Source organism: Adiantum capillus-veneris, chromosome 16 (assembly GCF_014529385.1).
Source record: "Adiantum capillus-veneris isolate H3 chromosome 16, ASM1452938v2, whole genome shotgun sequence".
Classification (NCBI taxonomy): Eukaryota; Viridiplantae; Streptophyta; class Polypodiopsida; order Polypodiales; family Pteridaceae; genus Adiantum; species Adiantum capillus-veneris.
The window spans coordinates 74,717,785-74,736,999 of record NC_140946.1 but is presented as its reverse complement, the minus strand read 5'-3'; the positions used below and the strand labels follow the sequence as shown (position 1 = coordinate 74,736,999).

At 48.6% G+C, this 19,215-nt stretch overlaps 1 protein-coding gene across 4 annotated transcripts in view; it reads left to right on the top strand.

Moving 5' to 3' along the window:
• CGL1 (alpha-1,3-mannosyl-glycoprotein beta-1,2-N-acetylglucosaminyltransferase) overlaps nucleotides 1-19,215 on the top strand; it is a 140,100-nt gene that overhangs the window by 26,121 nt on the left and 94,764 nt on the right. For all 4 annotated transcript variants that reach the window (XM_086485156.1, XM_086485154.1, XM_086485155.1 and 1 more), the window contains one exon: nucleotides 11,007-11,094. In XM_086485156.1, the coding sequence (XP_086341282.1) occupies nucleotides 11,007-11,094 (88 nt within the window). The remainder of the gene's footprint in view (nucleotides 1-11,006; nucleotides 11,095-19,215) is intronic.

Here is a 19,215-nt window from a genome sequence, read left to right as displayed (position 1 = left end):
GGGCAAGTGGGAACAATATTTGCCTATGCTTGAGTATGCGTACAATAATACGGTGCATTCGTCTACTGGCAAAGCACCTTTTGAGATTGTTGAAGGCGGCAAAAAGGTTCCTCCCATTTTGCATACGAAGGACAAGATCTTTGAGGCAGATCGATATGTTGAGAACATGGATGAGATGTATAAGAAAATTAAAGTTGCCTTGGAGAAGACTCAGGCAAAGCAGAAAAAGGCTGCTGATCGTCACCGTCGTGAATTGTTGTTATCACCTGGTGATTGGGTTCTGCTAAGGTTCGAAAAGGCAAAGTTAAAGAAGATGAAGGGCAAGGAACGGCTGTTTCGTAAGCTCAGCATGCGTTACTATGGGCCTTTTCAAGTGCCTGACAAGATCAGCGATGTGGCTTACAGGCTGAAACTGCCTGATGCGTGGAAGATTCATAATGCGTTTCACGTGAGTCTTCTAAGACCCTTCGTGGGTGATGTGCCAGAAGATATGCCAGTTGAGGATCAGCCAGAAGTTGAGGAACTTGATGAGATCCTGGTACCTGAGCAAGTTTTGGCACATAAGGATAGAAAAGTTAAAGGACAAGTTGCAAGACGTGTATGGATGCAAAGTGGATGGAAGAGCATGAACTGTCAGAGTCACCAAATGTATTGCAGCTTTACCTTGAAGCCTTTGGGTTACAGCCTACTTATGCCCCAACCCAACGTGTGCAAAGGAGGGGTAATGATAGAGCTAGTACATCAAATGTATATATGAGTTCAGTGCCATAGATGGAAATGGCAAAAGTGTGAAGGCCTCATTAAGTCATTTGTATCTATGTATGTTACGACCTTTCTTGCGGATACAAATGAGCAGGAACAGGGGTAGCTAACTGCTGCTCCAAAGCAGGCACTGGTGAGTGTCATAACCTCACCGTACAGGTGCAAAATCAGCGCTGTGTATGCGCTGTAAATTCACTGTTTTTCAGCCATACGGACGCCAGGATCATTGGGAATCGTGCCCCACTGGCAAAGGACAGTTAGGGGACTGTTTGGGGCTGAAAACAGGGCAAAAACCAGTAAATACAGCGTGCTGAATTTACTGTTTTTGGACAGGAATCAAAGGGTATACGACAGTGCAAGCGAGTTCCAGCAGGGGAATTGGTTTCGTGCAAGTTTTGGGGCTGTTATGCTGCCGAAATTTGGCCAAATCAAATGGTATCTAGGTGGATACACGTGAAGGATTCCGAGGACCTTACCTTGTAATTTACCCTCCTAAAGAATAAAGAAATACCGAAAGGGGCGCCAATTTTGCGGCCTACAGGTTGTCGGCGTCTGCTCGGAGCATTCTAGCTTCCGAGCCGTGTGTGTGTTTAAGTGTTAACTCCCGTTACAGGTCTCCTTTGCAAAGTGCTCTGTGTGTGTGTATAAAGTAAAGAATTTCGGGTGAAAGCCAACGCCTACCGCCCTACGGGCCGGTTTCACTCACAGTGAGGATCACTGGTGGATGGTCGGAAAAAGTAGTCCCTGCCAAAATGCAAACAGATCCACCCATGTCACAAAAGTGGTCACTGGCGTAGAAGCGATCTATCTGAGATAAATTCACTCCTCCTACTCTACGGTCAGGGCGAGAGAAAGACAAGCTGCCTGGGGGCCTCTCAAAGCCTGAATGCTGCCAAACATAAAAAATCCTCAAAGTCTTACGTAGACGCTCCCAGGATGCCAACTCAGCCCTGTGTACAGTAGCATGGCTACCTGCAATCCTGTCAGAGGGGTCCTCTAGCATATGGAAGTCTCCCCCAACACACCACTGTTCTGCATGTGGTGGAGACTCCACAATATGAGATCAAAACTCTGCTCGTGCACTTGCCACATTGGGCGCTATATGTTCAAGAAGTCCATGAGCCAACCCTGAACCTGCATAGTAATCCACTGAGCCCTACCTGGCACAATAATATCTCTGCCCACAATGGCTTGCTGCCATGAGTGCGGCCGCAATAGTCATATATACCCCTCCTTGGATACCATCAGGTCCAAATGCAGCTGATCAAAATGTCTCATAGAGACGCGCAAAATCTGATGACATTGCCGAATGCGGATCTCACAAAGATGATGCTCCTAAAGCATAAGAATATCAATCTCACCACCGCAAGGTATCGCTGAAGCTCCTGGCGCAACCGACCCTGCTAGCGCTGAATATGGGGTTCTCCCCGTCCATTCCATGAGACAATCCTCATGGAGTCAGTGACAGAAAACCGATGCTGCAACAACAGCTAACCTTGCTATCTTTGAGGCCGGCGTGGATGGGGAGTAATCCGCATCCGAGCGACCCCGAGTTAGGTGTGACTGTAAAGACTGTCCAACCTAGGCCCAAGAAGAGCGTGCCGTCCGACGGGCTACCTTCTCTGTCCAAGAGTCCTCATGTATATATACATAGCATGGTGGGCTCTGCATGTCAGCAAAAAAGTGTACCACAATGTGTCTATATCCTGCTGTGTCCATAGTTGTCACTGAGAACTTGGCCAACGGCCATAGAGTCTGTAGCAAGTGTGTAACCCCCAAGTCTCCCGTATGGTGAGAGAATTCAAGAGCCCGAGCTAGAAGCCAATCCATCATGTAGTCGAGAGTCACTCAGATTGGTTCTTGCCACGCAGAGGGAAAGAGAAACCAACCGGTGTCTTGGGCCTCTATCCCTCTAGCTGTAAGAAACAATACATGGACTCTGAAGCAAGCCGCCTCAAAGTCTGGTGAAGGGTGGCCAAGAAAATGTGTGAAGGACTTGGCTCGACTACGAAGAATTGGGCACGACTGAGCTTGTTGTTGCTGCTTGCTCCCCCCCCCCCCCCCCCCCCCCCCCCCACATCTCTGAAACTACCTCCTCTCGCCCTCGCATTTCCCTCTCCCCTGCGCGCAGCTCCCTTAGCGCCGTAGCCTGCTCACTCCCCTTCCTATCACGCTTCTCTTCTTGCCTGTAGGCTGTTTTTTCAGCCTCCTAGTGAACATCTCGACGCCAACGCCCTCTTCTTTACAGCAACAGACAGAGAATGGCGGCCTCTGCTTTACCTGAGAGGGACTCCACAGAAGCCCCCTCGCCCGACACCGCGGAGCCGACCCTTCGACCTCGGTTATATGCAAGATCATTAGTACTCTACCCAGCCGAGGCGAGGTTCGGGATTTACTTCTTGCTCGACTCCTCTCTGATGTGGGCAAGATCACCGATGTCCAGATCCTCGGGAGAGGGTATTACCACATAGAGTTTGAGTCTCCGGAGATGACGGCCAAGGTGATATCAGTGAGCCCGCTCGGCATCCGAGTAGCTCGAGCTTAGTTCAAACGATGGCATCATGGTTTCGACCCTACTACAGATGTGCTTGAGGAGGAGGCCGACTTGCCTATTTCGGTTTGCTTCCTAGGCCTAAGGAGAGAGTATCTCCCTTTACTTCCCAGGATTAGTTCCATGTACGGGACGGTTCTGGAGTCACCGCGCACTGTAGCTTCCATTGTGGCCAAGGCCGCAGGTTTGCCTACTGTGCGGGTTCTTGTTCGTGACACACACTCCCTCCCAAAGGAGACACTGGTGCCTCAAGTAAGTGGAGGTTGGATCAGACAGAGTGTGGAGTATTCGGGTCTCCTGAACCAGTGTTTCATTTGCAGACAGATGGGCCACTTAGCAAAGGCCTGTCTTCGTAGGAGATCTCGGTCCACAGCGCCTGTGCAGCCAACTGATGGTTGGCAGCAGGTGCCTAGACTGGGACGGGCTTGCCACACTGCTCCCCTTGGTGGCCGACCTCCTGCATCTCAACAGCATTGGGTTCCCCCTTCAGCAGGACTTCCCTGAGGAGGCTCCCTCCACCTCAGCTCGGCCACCCCCACCGCCTTCACCATCTCCGCCCCCTCTAGCCTCAGACGCCTCCACTCTGCCTCCTCCGCCTCCCCCTCCTCCACCCTCATCCCCACCTCTCGCTCTCCTCTCTCCTCGGTGGGGCCCTCAGCCTCATCTCCCGACCCCTCCCACACTCCTCCTCAGACGTATGGTATTGGACACACATCTGCAGCGAGACGATTTCTTGGTGGTGCTTTCGCTACGAGTCGCATGGCTCGTGAGGGACAACCCCATCTGAGGCCGCCACTTCTGGTTTAGACCTCTCCTTTTGCAGCTGTCCCTGAGGGGTTGACCAGCTTTGACATTCGCAGACGATGGGACTTCTTCGAATACAACTTCACACGCTTCCTAGGTGATTCTTCTCCCGACTTGGAGGATGCTCGCTTTCGAGTCCACGTCCTCTTTCTAGTAGCCTGAGGCACCGAGGCTCTGGATACAGCGGTAGGTTTCTCCTTTTTGCTGTGCGGTAGGGATCCCACAGAGTGGAGCCCAAGTCCAGGCCACTGAGTTCTCACACGACCTAGGGGTGGCAGATTTGGTACAGACACTTTGGCCTCTAGCCTGATATTCTTATGTTACAGGAGCATCATTTGTGTGAGAGTTGCATTAGACGATGTGGTCAGATTTTGCGTGGTCGCTATGAGACGGTTTGGTCAGCTGCATTTGGACTTGGAGATATCGAGGGAGGGGTATGTATGACTATTGCGGATTCTCGGCAGAGCAGGCCATTGTGGGCAGAGGTATTATTGTGCCAGGCAGAGCTCAATAGATTACTATGCAGGTTCAGGGGTGCCTCGTGGGTTTTTTGAACATACATTTTGCACCCAATGTGGCAAGTGCACGAGCAAAGTTTTGGTCTCATGTTGTTGAGCCTTTATCGCATGCAGAGCAATGGTGTGTTGGGGGGGCTTCAACATGTTGGAGGACCTCTCTGACAGGATTGGGGGTGGCCATGCTACGGTGCACGGGGCTGAGCTGGCAGCTTGGGGGTGACTATGTATGACTATGAGGGTTTCTGATGTCTGGCAGCACTCAGGTTTTGTTAGACCCCCAAACAGCCAGTCTTTCTCTCACTCCGACCGCAGGGTAGGAAGAGTGAATCTATCTCGGATAGATCGCTTTTACGCTAGTGACCACATTTGTGACATGGGGGGATTTGTTTGCATCCTGGCAGGGACTACTTTTCCAACCATGCGCCAGTGATTCTCATGTGACAGACAGACAGAGGAGGAGGGGTGCGATGCTACGCATCCCGAAGAGAATCTTGCTGGATCCAGAGCTTAGAGAGCGAGTGGAGGCACTTTGGACAGAGAGTCTGGACATGCAGCACACCCCTGCTGGTAGAGTGGCCTTTGGACTAGCAGAGCTTAGCGCTTCTTGCTTCAGGAGTCTGCAGCTCGATTGGCTGCAGCCAGGGAGGAGGAGAAGCGTCTTCGACGGGGCACGAAGACGCGGCATTGCTTCCTTACAGAGGATGCAGGAGCAACATCAAGACAGTCCCTAGTTTGAGGATCAGATGCAGCAGGCTCGGCAGGAGCTGACTAGCATTGAGGAGCGGCGTCACGAGTTTGCCTTCCATCGACAGGCATCTCAGTGGACCCAAGTGGGTGACAAAGTTACTGGGGTGTTTTTTGAGACAGTGGGGCCACGCCATGCGCACTCTAGCGTTAGTCAGCTGAGGAGACCTTACGGATTAGTTGCTTAAAAGCCTGAGGATATGCGTGCAATTGCTACTGACTTCTACTGCGATCTGTTGTCAGATGAGCGTCGGTCAAAGCGCCAGGATGCATTCAGAGAGCAGGTTTGGGCACAGATTCCTTGCCTTGTTACCGAGGAGATGCGATAGAGACTTGAGCTTCCCCTCCAGCTAGAGGAGCTCCATGACGCCCTAAGAGCACTCCCCCGAGGTAGTTGTCCAGGGGAGGATGGTTTGACTCCCAGCTTCTTCTCAGAGTACTGGGACTTGCTTGGTTTAGATCGTTGCAGCGCATTCCAGTACGTTTTGCACATTGGCGAGATGCCTGACAGCATGAGTGAGGGCTTGATCTACCTGATTCCCAAGGAGGGCGGCTCCTTGAATGAGATTCGACAATGGCGACCCATTACCATCCTCAACTCATTCTACAAAATTCTAGCGAAGGGTCTGAGCTTGAGGATCCAGCCACTACTACAGAGCATTATACATGGGACTCTGACAGGTTTTGTCAAGGAGCGTAGTATCCTTGACAACATCTTCACTTTTTGGGAGGCATCTGCCCCGCACCTCTCCGAGGAGAGGATCTGGTGATACTCCTCGATTTTGAGAAGGCCCACGACAGAGTTGACTGGGACTTCCTGGAGGGCACTCTACGTAGGATGGGTTTCACAGATGCTCGGATTAGAGGTGTGCTAGCTCTCTACAGTCGTGCGCATAGTCAGGTTCTATTGGTAGGGGGACGAAGGGGAGCGCTTCATGCTCACATGCTCGATCAGACAGGGCTACCCTTTATCCCCCTTCCTCTTTCTGTTTATGCTGAGGCGATGAGCAGATTTTTGACTTCACAACAAGTTGGCCTGCGTGGTCTTGAGCTCCCTATTAGGGCATGCAAGCTTCTTGACGCTGAGTTTGTCGATGACTTAGCTTTGGACTTGGAGGGCCAAGGGGCCAATCTGCACACGTGTGCCTAGGCTCTTGAGGTGTTCTATTGTGCATCAGACGCACTGATCAACTGGAGGAAGACAATTGCCTGTTCGGCACAACTCTTTTTGGCAGGCAGAGTTGTAGTGGCCAACCAGGTACTGTTGGCTAAATGTGGTACATCACATCTTGTTGGATCTTCTCGAGCTCTTGTATCAGCCAGCTAGAGAGGTTGATCAGGAATTTTCTTTGGTCAGGACGCGACACTGAGTTAGCCCGGGCCAAAGTAGCCTGGCAGGTTATCGGGGGGCTGGGGATCATAGACCCAGCACAACAGAGCAGAGCCCTTCTTGGGAAGTTTGTCAGAGGACTGCTTCCAGGGTAGGAGCCCTGGAAGGGGTTGTTGCTTCAGCAGCTTAGAGTTCGAGTGCCTCATGCAGGAGGCCCTATGAGCCTTTCCATCAGGTGGATCTTTACAGAGATGCGTAGAGTTGGTCTGAGTAGGAGACTGGAGGATCGATTTGTTGCGAGCCTACTTCACTCGTGGGAGGAGCTACGGATTGGTCCGGAGCAGCACCAGCCCACTTGCACAGAGGAGCGCTTGAGACAGTCCCTTGTTTGGAAACCCATGGTTAGCACTCAGAGAGGCCACTTGGTTGGTAGTAGGCCTCATGTTTCTTGGGGTGGGAAGTTTTAGTAACTAATGGAAGGATCTTTTTCTCACAAAGCAAAAAAAAAAAAAACGTGTGAAGTCGCGGGCGTAGAAGTCCATTCGGCGACAGATGTCGAAGCTCGTCAATCCTCGTGGGACTGCGGCAAAGGGAGACGTCTGCACCAGAAGAGGGGTCAGCAAGAAGGTATGCTCCTCTCTTGCCAGGGGGCTCGTAGCAAAAGCGCTGCCAAGAGACCTCCTAGCAAACGATGAAGGTCGTGTCCCCAGAGCCGGCTGAGGGGTAGGAGCTGGAGAGGATGAGGAAGCAGGGGGGCTAGTGGGTGGAATGGGAGGGGAGGGGGCGGCAACGGGGGGAATGGGGGGAGGTGGAGGAGACGGAGCCCCGGGGGGGGGGGGGGGGGGGCATGGGGGGAGGAGGGGTTGCCGGTGGTGGTGAAGCTGAGGTGGAGGGTGGAGCTATGGCCTCGTCTTGCTGTAAGGGGTCAAAGCGATTCCCTATGGGAACCCACTACTGCTGGCCTGTTGTAGGGCAACCATCAGGGGGGCTGAAGTGGCGTGGTGGTCCTTGCCATGGACCTGCTACCATCCCTACTCTACAAAGGCACTAAGCTCGTAGGAGGAACCTGCCAGAGCTCCTTGTGTCTCTGTCTGTTGTGTCTGGCCAGCCTAGGGGGCTAGGGTTAGGTCTTGGTCTGGGTCTGTGTCGAAGGTCGGGGCCTCCTCCGTGGACATGCCTTTGCTAGATGGCCCATCTATCGACAAATAAAGCATTGGTTTGGGAGGCCCGAGTACTTCACATTCTGGCGTAGCCAACCACCACTCACCTAAGGTAGTCGAACGACCTTCGGGAGGGTGTGGGTGTCATGAACCAGAACGCGTATTGTAGGTATGCCAGCTGCCTTGGCAACTACAAAAGCTGCCGTGTGAGGTGTCTCTAGGACAGTCCCAATCTCTGAACCAATCCTCAAAAGGAGCGGGAGGTACTCTCTCCTCAAGCTTGGGAAGCAGACCGAGATGGGAAGGTCTGCCTCCTCAACGAGAACATCGGTAGCCGGATCAAATCCATGGTGCCACTGTCGAAAGTGAGCTCTAGTTGCTCGGATGGCCAGAGGGCTCATCGCAATGACCTTGGACGCCATCTCGGAAGACTCAAACTCTATCTGATAGAAGCCGCACCCGAGAAGCTAAACGTCGATGATCTTGCCCACCTCTGCTAAAAGGCGGGCCTGAAGGAGATCTTGCACCTCCCCTCTGCTAGGTTTGGTGCCGATAATCTTGCAGATAACAGAGGTGGCCTGAAGGTGTGCCACCTCTGCCGCTAAGCTCGCTCTGTCGGCGAAAGAGCAAGTCGGATGGTGGGTTCCGCGGGGTCGAATGAGGGGGCTTCCGTCGAGTCCCTTTGTGGCGGAGCAGAGCCCTCCATCAGTGTGTGCTGCTAAGACGACAAAGACGAATGGAGTGAGGCAAGGCAAAGATGACGAAGCCGAAGCCAAAAAAACTGCCCACAGCGAAGTGGGAGGAAAAAAAGGGGGGGGGGGGGGGGTGGGGTTTGCGGGAACGACGTGGCTGAGGGGTCAAGAGAGGAAGCGAGCATGGAAAGGGGTGGAGGGGGGGTTGAGAAGGGGAGCAGCGAGGCGAAAGGCAGGGGGGCAATGCAGGGGTGTAATGGGCAGCAGGGCCGGCAGGTAGTGGGCAATGCGGGCAGGGGCAGCAGGGGGTGGGGTGGGGTGGGGGGAGCACTGCGAGCTGACGGGCAGGAGGGGAAGGGTGTGGCGATGGTGATAGCGAGCAGTTTGAGATAGAGACATCTTTCGAATGATTACAAGGGTCATTTTGAAGTACAATCGGTGTTCCCGTTCCAGTTCGGAGCTCTTGATACTTCAGCGTAGCAAAATTAGCTTGCACACCCAAACATTGCTAATCTGTACGGGTGTCTCAATGCACTAAAATTACCTACCCAAGCAATCTCACCCAATCAGGAATATTCATTGGTTGACACATCACAATGTAACACAAATGTTCACACATGTATCTTACAAGACACAACGAAGAGCGCCACTAAGCACTCCCCCCGAGACAGACGGTCTGCGGTATGAAGCTACTCAACGACTACCTCGTCACTCCCCCTGCAAATAACATAAAATGATCCGGACCATGAGCTCAGACCATTGATACAACCAAACGCTCCCCAGACCGCAGCCTACGTCGCTTGGAGGTTTCAAGCATACAACAAAACGCTCCCCAAACATCCTGTTTGCAGGTTTTTCAGCGTACAATATAACGCTCCCCAGGTATCCCGTCTATGTCGTTTCAAGGTTCAGACAATACCAAAACAACATTTCTCACTAGTCCACCCGAGAGTAAACCACCAAGCATTGAAACCAGTATCAAAACCAAAGTCAAACAATTCAAATCGGCACCAAGACAAGCTCAAAACAGATACCATCCATTTCAAACAAATTGCAAAGAGTACTCTCTCAAACAAAGTTCAAAAGTAGCTAAATACAAAACAACTAGATAATTGCAGATATATCATAATCATGGCGAACGATCACTCTTCTTTCAAGAAGCGGGGATGTCACAAATTGCTGACGTGTCAAGCCACTGAAGAATTGAGCCAATTTGCAGATCGTGGCCGAGGGGCCTAAACCCTAAAGAGAAGAAGTAGCAATAGCAGAAGAAGTCCTAGCAACTTATAGATCCTTGCTGAATAGGCCAAATAATAAAAGAGTTATTACCAACTTATGGAACCCTGTCCGATGGGGGCCCAAGTACCTAAAGACGCTAAAATAATGCAAGAGGACTCACGCCAGGACACAAAAATCGCGTGGATTGCTGATGTGGCACCCTGTACCACCCTGTACGGATTCTCCGCGTTTTTCGTTGACTGTTGATGACGTGGTAGCAACTGTACAGACTCTGCGTTTTGCGCTGACAGCTGCCGCGTGGCAGTGCGTTGTACAGATAGCCTTCTAGTGCTAGCTTCGGGGAGTCTAGGTGCTTTTAGACTTGATGCTTTTCATGTACAGCTTTCCAAGGCCAAGGGCCTTTTTAAATATGTGCCATGTGCTCATTCTCTGGCACGTTTCCATGTGTAAGTTAGAGAAAAGGGTACGGCGTTGTACTGAGTTCAAGCAACATAAAGAAATACCGACAGGGGCGCCAGGGGCCAGTGCTCTCTTGGGGTGGCACTCCACCACTCGAGGAAGGCTCACTCTTGTTTATTTTGCGGCTTTCTCAATTAAAACCAGTTTTTGCAAAAAAGTGAATCCCTAAAGGGAGCATGAGAACAAAGGAAGCCTCAAGAAAGCCTTTTGAATCAATGAGGCAAAACCATCGTCCTCATCTTCAAGTTTTTCTGGGCATCTTGTGACTAGGAAATCATGCAATCTTGTGGGCTTTTGCTGAGGTAAGTGTTTTGCTTGACAGTAGCTCAAAGACTGGCTTGTTCTTCTTCAGTAGAGATACCACCTGCCTCTGCTGAGCCCGATAAGGTTCCTAGGAATATTGTACCATAGAGATGATATTCCTCTTGCTGTGTGTGCTCATGACATGGTATGAGGGGAAGTTGCCCCTCTTGGATTACAAGAAAATGTATATGCTAGAAGGTTTGAGAGCTTCTTTTCATAACCAAGAACTAGTCTTGGTAATTTTGTATATTTCTTGGACATTTTGGGGATCACTCCTCTGTGGTTATCAGCTTTGTACATTTATCTTGAGGTGTGCCCTTCATATTGGGGGAGAGTGAAAGGAATGGGATAAGTTTTGACTGGTTTATTTGTATCTCGCTTGTTGAGATGTTTGTTGTGCTTGAACTGTTGAATTTCATGGTTTGTTGCTTGAAAATGTCTCAGGTTGAAGCCGAGAATCATTGCACAAGCCAAATGCGTCTATTTATAGATCAGATCAGCCAACAAATGGGCAGGATTGTTTCTTTGGAAGGTATTTGATTTTATGTGGCTTATTGTAAGTAGACTGTGTGGGTTGATCTTTCACAAGTTCAGATTAAGGAACTTTGTGCACGAAGTAATTGAAATCATTGTATGCAAAGGACAACATCTTTCAAACTTCACAATCATCACTGCACCATCAAAAAGAGCTTAATCCTGGTAAGCAAGGTCTAGTTTTCACGATCGTAGCTTACTCCATTTAGTAGTATCCAAAGTTGGAGTCTAAACTGGCTGTACTGGCTTCTCTTTTGACAGTTTGTTTGTTTTATTGACTTTGAGCCTCAGTTATACGAAGGGCTTGGAGCCCAAAGTTGGCCTATGAGACAAAACGACGTACATGTGTGTCCTCTGGGTATCTAGAAAAAGGACAAAAGTGCTTGAAATAAACGTGGTACAAAATGAAATAGATTGTTGTGGGGGTGTGTGTACATGTGTAAGGGGGATGGAGCTCTAACTTTAATGGATGTGAAACTATATGCACAGGGGATTATAACCATGATATGCAAAGGGTTAGTAGGTCCATCTGGTATTAAATTGGGGGTGTACTATGGCATGCATAAGTGGGTAGGGGAAAGGAGCTCCACAGTATAGTAGCATGATCTAAGAAATCCCCCACCACTCTTATCTCTCTTTGGTTGGTCTGCTCATGTTGTAGCCCAATCTCTTGGATAGCCCGGTGATGTGCTCTCTATGCTTGGTATCTTGATGCTCTGGGGTGTTTGCGGGCTTGATCAATCTCTGCTTGCTATTTTGTGAAAGTGTTGCTAAATCAGCTTTATCTGAAGCACATATAATTCTAAATGAATTATTGGATTTATAAGTGAGGGGGTTCTCTCTCTTGAGACACTAGGAAAAATAGTTATCAAGAATTATCGGAATTATAAGTGAGAGGGGTTTTCTCACTTAAGACATTTGAGTACAAATATTTCTAGTGCATCATTCAGAGTTATGATGGGAGAACTGCTAACGGGGATATCTCTAGGGCCACCAAGAACGGGTACTTCTGATGCATCACATGAATTAAAGCGGGACCCACACACACACACACACACGCAGATTTGCGTGGAGCCCGATGACGTGGCAGCTATACAGACGCCCCATGTTTTGCGCTGCAGTGCCATGTGACAGACTATGGATTTTCACGATTTGTGCTTTTGACGTGGCAGGTGTACGGATTTCCATGAAACGTGCTGGCAGCTTTTGGTGCGAGTGCTTTTGCCCCATATGCTTTTGAGTTGATAGCTTTTCATGTAACTGCTTTTGAGAGGCCAAGGGCCTTTAAATATGAGCGAAGGGCTCATTCTCTGGCACGCTTTAGTGTGAAGATAAAGAGCGTGGAGTACCGTCTTGTATTGAGTTGAGGCAATATAAAGAAATACCAAAAGGGGCGCCAAGGTTTGGGGCCAGTGCTCTCTTGGGATGGAACTCCGCCACTCCCGTCTTGTGTGTCGTGCATCTCATTCAATTCAGTTGTTATTTGAAGTGCTTAAAGTTGTTCAGTCTGATCTTTTCCGTTGGCACGTGGTGCCCATTCCCGTTACAGTGGTATCAGATCTTTAGGCGTGTGCTTTTCTGAAAGCATACCGGTCCTATCAAAGAGCAGACAGAGCAAGGTGGGGCTTCCAATTTTTTCGGAAAGTTTACTAAAGAATGTTCGTGTCTCGACCCCGGACTTATTAGCCACTCCCACCCTTACTCCATCGCGCATCGGGCGTGCTCCCGTCTTCATCGCTCTGTCTTATAGGGCATAAGCCATAAAGATCACTTGGAAGAGAAGGATCAAGGATGTTTCAAGCTGATGTTTTTCTCAGAGGCAGTGCCATGCAGTGGTGGATGTCTTAGCTACCAAGCTGGACACTCCAAGGACTTGGCAAGCTTTCAAGAAAAATTTTGCCCAAAGTTATATGCCTTCAAACATCTATCTTCACAGTGCAGCTTCTGGCAAAGTGGGGTATATTGAAATGCTTGCCACAGAAACCCTGGCAGATTATTACTTGAAATTTCTCGACATCTCTCAGCAGGTGTCTCTTCTTGAACGGATAACCTTGAAGGCTTAGTGTGATTGCTATTGGCCCTACCATCACTGCGACGGGAACTTTGTTTGTCGAGGCTTGTTTTGACTATTCAAGAGCTTATGGACCATGCTGCGGTCGACTACAACCTTATGGAAGAAATCTAACCCTAATTTTGGTGCAGGTTCCAGGATGGAAGCCCTGTCGACTTTGGAACTCAACTGATGTCGAGAATGCTTTTTCAGTTTGATTTAGCAGTTTTTTGAATTTTGTTTGAGAACTTGTTTCGTGATCCTGTTTGGAATTTGTTTGAAATGGATGGTACTTGTTTTGGTGCAGATTTGAATTGTTTGACTTTGGTTTTAATACTAGTTTCAATGCTTGGTGATATAATCCCAGGTGGAGCATTGAGAAATCCTGTTTTGGTATTGTTTGAACCTCAGAACAACGCAGACGGGATGTCTGGGGAGCGTTTCGATGTATGTTGGAAAACCTTTAAACGACACAAATAGGATGTTTGGGGAGCGTTTGGTTCTATGCTTGAATCTCCAAGCGACGCAGGTTGCGATTTGGGGAGTGTTTGGTTGTATCAGTGCTCTGAACTCATGGTGTGGACCTTTTTAGGTTATCTGCGGGAGGAGTGATGAGGGAGTCGTTGAACAACTCATGGCCCGGACCAAGATGGGGGAAGTGTACATTGGCGACTTTATGTTTCTATGTCTTGTAACATGCATATGTGAGCATTTGTGTTGCATAGTGATGTGCCAACCACTGAATATTCCTAATTGGATGAGGTTGCCTGGGTATGTAATTTTGGTGCATCAAGACACGATCAGCGCGGTCTGGGTGTGATGCTAATTTTACTACACCAAAATATCAAGAGCTCCGATTCGGAATGAAACTCCTTATTAAGTGAGATTTTTCTGGGAAGCCAACGACCCAAGATATCAAGAGCTCCAATCTGGAATGAGAAAACTGATTGTCCCTCGAAATGTCCCTCGGAATGACCCTCATAAATATTTGAGCTAACTTGAGTTTTGCATATATGTACGTTTTATCAAGAAGGGGGGATGTCACAAACTGCTGACGTGTCAAGCCATTGAAGAACGGAGCCAACCTGCAAATCCCGGCCGAGGGGCTTAAACCCTAGAAGAAGTAGAAGAAGCACAAGAAGTTTTACCAACTTGCAAAGTCTTGCCGAGAGGCCTATTTTTAAAGATGAGTTCCCACCAACTTATGGGACCCGTCCGATGGGGCCCAAGTGAAAGAGATGAAATGAAGCGGGACCCAGACACACGCACAAAGATTTGCTTGGAGCCTGATGACGTGGCAAGTGTATGGACGCCCGCGATTTGCGCTACTGACGTGGCAGGTGTACGGATTTCCATGAAACGTGCTGGCAGCTTTTGGCGCTAGTGCTTTTGGACCAGGTGCTTTTGAGTTGATAACTTTTCATGTAACTGCTTTTGAGAGGCCAAGGGCCTTTTAATATGAGCCAAGGGCTCATTCTTTGGCACACTTCAGTGTGAAGGTGTAGAGTGTGGAGTACCGGCTTGCACTGAGTTGAAGCAATATAAAGAAATACCGAAAGGGACGCCAAGGTTTGGGGCTAGTGCTCTCGTGGGGTGGAACTCCACCACTCCCGTCTCGTGTGTCGTGCATCTATTTCAGTTCAGTTGTTATTTGAAGTGCTCAAAGTTGTTCAGTCTGTTCTTTTCCGTTGGCACGTGGTGCCCGTCCCCGTTACATATACCATACTTGTGCATACATGGTTATTTTAACGTCCTGTAGAGGCCAAAGTTGGCCTATAGGACTGATTAAATACATGTGTGTTACATCCCACTCTGCATATTGGGTATAAAGTAAAACAAAAGAATACTTTGAAGAACCTAGAAGCTAGCCAATAGTGTCGCCTTTTGTTTGGAAGTAAACACCTAGAGTTATCATCGCAATGGGTGAGCTTTAATAATGTCTGCTAGAGGCCTGAGCCTGGTTTATGAGATAGATCAATGTATTTCCGTGTGTCATCTGGCTAGCCAGAGAAAAGGACAAAGGTACAAAATGAAAATACTACTACAAACCGATTGGGAGAAACCTTGGGGAGACTCGAGAGACTACTTGGTATATGAGTGATGGAGCTCTAAACTCTGAGGCCAAAAGTATATGCTTGGCGAGTACAGTCATGATATGCACGATTATCTATCTAGCTCCATCAGCTACCAAAATGTGGGCGTTCGATATCATGCTAGGTGGGTATGGGGTGAAAACTCTACGAAGGATGGAAGTATGGTCCAAGAAGCTTGTTCCACCCTGTGTTGTTTGGCTTATTATTGTTGCGCTCAGATCTTTCTAATCTCCCGCTAATGTAACCTTGTGGCGGGTGCCTGGTCACTCAAGGTCTTCCCTACAGGACCGGACAATCTTTGCCTACTGTAGTGTGACTCCTCTGTGGGTAGTAGTCGGCAGTGCAACAGTGGATCTCTGGAAGAAGAAGTCTGTGGGCTAGGACTCTCGTCCTCCTTTAGAGTTAGTAGGACTGGAGGAGTGACCTATCTCTCTTTATATCAAGTATGTAGCAGCCCAGCTATCTTTGGTGTCTCTACTCCAACTCTGTAAGTGTGGGCTGTAACCGGCCCGTAGGGCGGTAGGCGTTGGCTTTCACCCGAAATTCTTTACTTTATACACACACACAGAGCACTTTGCAAAGAGAACCTGTAATGGGAATTAACACTTCAACTCACACACGGCTCGGAAGCTAGAATGCTCCGAGCAGACGCCGACAACCTGTAGGCCCCAAAATTGGCGCCCCTTTTGGTATTTCTTTATTCTTTAGGAGGGTAAATTACAAGGTAAGGTCCTGGGAATCCTTCACGTGTATCCACCTAGATACCATTTGATTTGGCCAAATTTCGGCAGCATAACAGCCCCAAAACTTGCGCGAAACCAATTCCCCTGCTGGAACTCGCTTGCACTGTCGTATACCCTCTGATTCCTGTCCAAAAACAGTAAATTCAGCACGCTGTATTTACTGGTTTTTGCCCTGTTTTCAGCCCCAAACAGTCCCCTAACTGTCCTTTGCCAGTGGGGCACGATTCCCAATGATCCTGGCGTCCGTATGGCTGAAAAACAGTGAATTTACAGCGCATACACAGCGCTGATTTTTCACCTGTACGGTGAGGTTATGACCCTCACCAGTGCCTGCTTTGGAGCAGCAGTTAGCTACCCCTGTTCCTGCTCAAGGAGGCTCTTGCCTCAACACAAAAGCATGAACCCACACAACTGTACATCAGTCAAATGAGTAGCCCTCTTGTGGGGCATCACATAACTGCACGTAGGGGAGAGAGAGAGCAGTGTGTAGTGTGCAGGGCATCACTCCTAGCACCACACTGTACATGAGAGGGAAAGAAAGCACTCCATAGCTCTTAACCTGTGACAGGTTGCAAATGAGGCTTCTCGCAGCTTAAAAATCAGCGCCCATTTTTCTGGAAGAGGCAAGTCCCTGAAAATGTGACACTTGGCGCATTTACAAGCATTTTCCCGTTTCGGGTTCGCCGCTTAAAAATATCCCAACCGACGCGTCAGTTGACTTCGCGGCAGAGTTATAAAGTGTTCCCCTAGTCATACCGAAGGTAATGACGCGAACACATTTCACGGCCCAAAATAGCAGTTCCCTAAATTTTAGGAGATGCTTCCGCTGGGCTCCCACTGGTCTTCTGACCATCTATCCTCATTGGGACCGCATCCAAAAGTGCAATGTGGCCCAACTGTTGGATACTTTTTGTTGGTAGTCCCACCTTGACTTTACGCCTTAATTGAGTTCACTTCCTAGTATCCACCAACTTGCTAAGTGCGACGGGGGGACCTATATGATCTACCTATATGATCTTGCTCTGAGCCTAGACATCCTCTTACCATACGAATTCCAGTGCCGACCACTTCCCGTCTGCGGGTGAATCTACCGTTCACATTGGCCATACAATGTCCGACCGTTTGCTACTTCAAAAAGAGGGTCTTAAACAAATAAAATAAACCCCATTGGAAAGAAACCAACAACCAAGGTTAGCAGTTGCCACATCTCTGTGACATGGTTAATAATTGCCACGTCCTCGTGACATACCCCCCTCTTGAAATCGCAAACGTCCTCGATTGCATACCATAAATACACGCCACTGATGATCTTGTGCTATTAACACTCTTTTATCATCGCATGTATCCGCAAGAAAGGTCGTAACATACATAGATACAAATGACTTAATGAGGCCTTCATACTTTTGCCATTTCCATCTATGGCACTGAATTCATATGTACATTTGATGTACTAGCTCTATCATTACCCCTCCTTTGCACACGTTGGGTTGGGGCATAAGTAGGCTGTAACCCAAAGGCTTCAAGGTAAAGCTGCAATACATTTGGTGACTCTGACAGTTCATGCTCTTCCATCCACTTTGCATCCATAGGCGGATAGTTCTTGAACTTCACCAAATAACGTCTTGCAACTTGTCCTTTAACTTTTCTGTCCTTATGTGCCAAAACTTGCTCAGGTACCAAGATCTCATCAAGTTCTTCAACTTGTGGCTGATCCTCAACTGGCATATCTTTTGGCACATCACCCACGAAGGGTCTTAGAAGACTCACATGAAACGCATTATGAATCTTCCATGCATCAGGCAATTTCAGCCTGTAAGCCACATCGCTGATCTTGTCAAGCACTTGAAAAGGCCCATAGTAACGCATCCTGAGCTTAGGAAACAGCCGTTCCTTGCCCTTCATCTTCTTTAACCTTGCCTTTTCGAACCTTAAGAGAACCCAATCACCAGGTGATAGTAGCAATTCACGACGGTGACGATTAGCAGCCTTTTTCTGTTTTGCCTGAGTCTTCTCCAAGGCAACCTAAATCTTCTTATACATCTCATCCATGTTCTCAACATATCGATCTGCCTCAAAGATCTTGTCCTTTGTGTGCAAAATGGGAGGAACCTTTTTGCCGCCTTCAACAATTTCAAAAGGTGCTTTGCCAGTAGACGAATGCACCGTATTATTGTACGCATACTCAAGCATAGGCAAATACTGTTCCCACTTGCCCTTATTATCTGACACATAGCATTTCAGCAGATCTAAGACAGTAGAATTGGCCTCTTCTGACTGTCCATCAGTTTGTGGATGAAACGAAGACGAGAACTTCAGCGTAGTACCCATGTTCTCAAACAATCCTCTCCAGAACAAACTGGTCATGCGAGGATCACGATCACTGATAATCGATTGTGGCATACCATGGTACTTAAACACATTGTACATGAACAAGCGTGCCATCTGATCAGATTTTATCTTCTTCCTGACAGGGATAAAATGGGCCTGCTTGCTGAACCTGCAGATAATGGTCCATATACCATCATTCCCTGTTGGCGTGCTTGGAAGATCAAAGATAAAGTCCATAGCAATGCTTTCCCATGGCTTATCCGGAATCGGCAGTGGTTGTAACAACCCTGGTGCCTTTTGCCTGTCAAACTTGACCTTTTGGCAAACTATGCATGCTCGCACAAAGGCATCCACATCTCTCCTCAAGGTAGGCCAATAGAAGAACGTCTCTACCGCTTTAACTGTCGCATCAATGCCACGATGCCCTGCATACGGTGGGACATGACTCTCTTCCATGACCTTATGTCGCAGTGGCCTAGTGACACAAAGTCTGCCATGCATCATCATAAAACCATCTCTGAGGAGGTAGTGCTCGTGATGTTACCCCTCTTGTAACTGTTCAAAGATCCTTGCAAAATCTTCATCAGCAATATACTGTTCCTTCATGTCATCTAACTCATGATGATAAGGAATTGACACAGCTGAAATTTGTGGCTTTCTTGATAACGCATCAGCCACAACATTCTTCTTGCCTTCCACATGCATAATCTGGAAGTGGAACATGGAAAGAATGTTTGCCCATCGCATATGCTTTTCGGATAACTTTGACCGTGTCAAGAAGTATCGCAAGGTCTGATGATCTGTTTGGACAACAAAATCAGCACCTAAGAGGTAGTGCTTCCAGCTAGAAAGCGCATGAATCACGGCCAAGAGCTCTTTCTCATAGACTTGCATAGTCCTCTCTG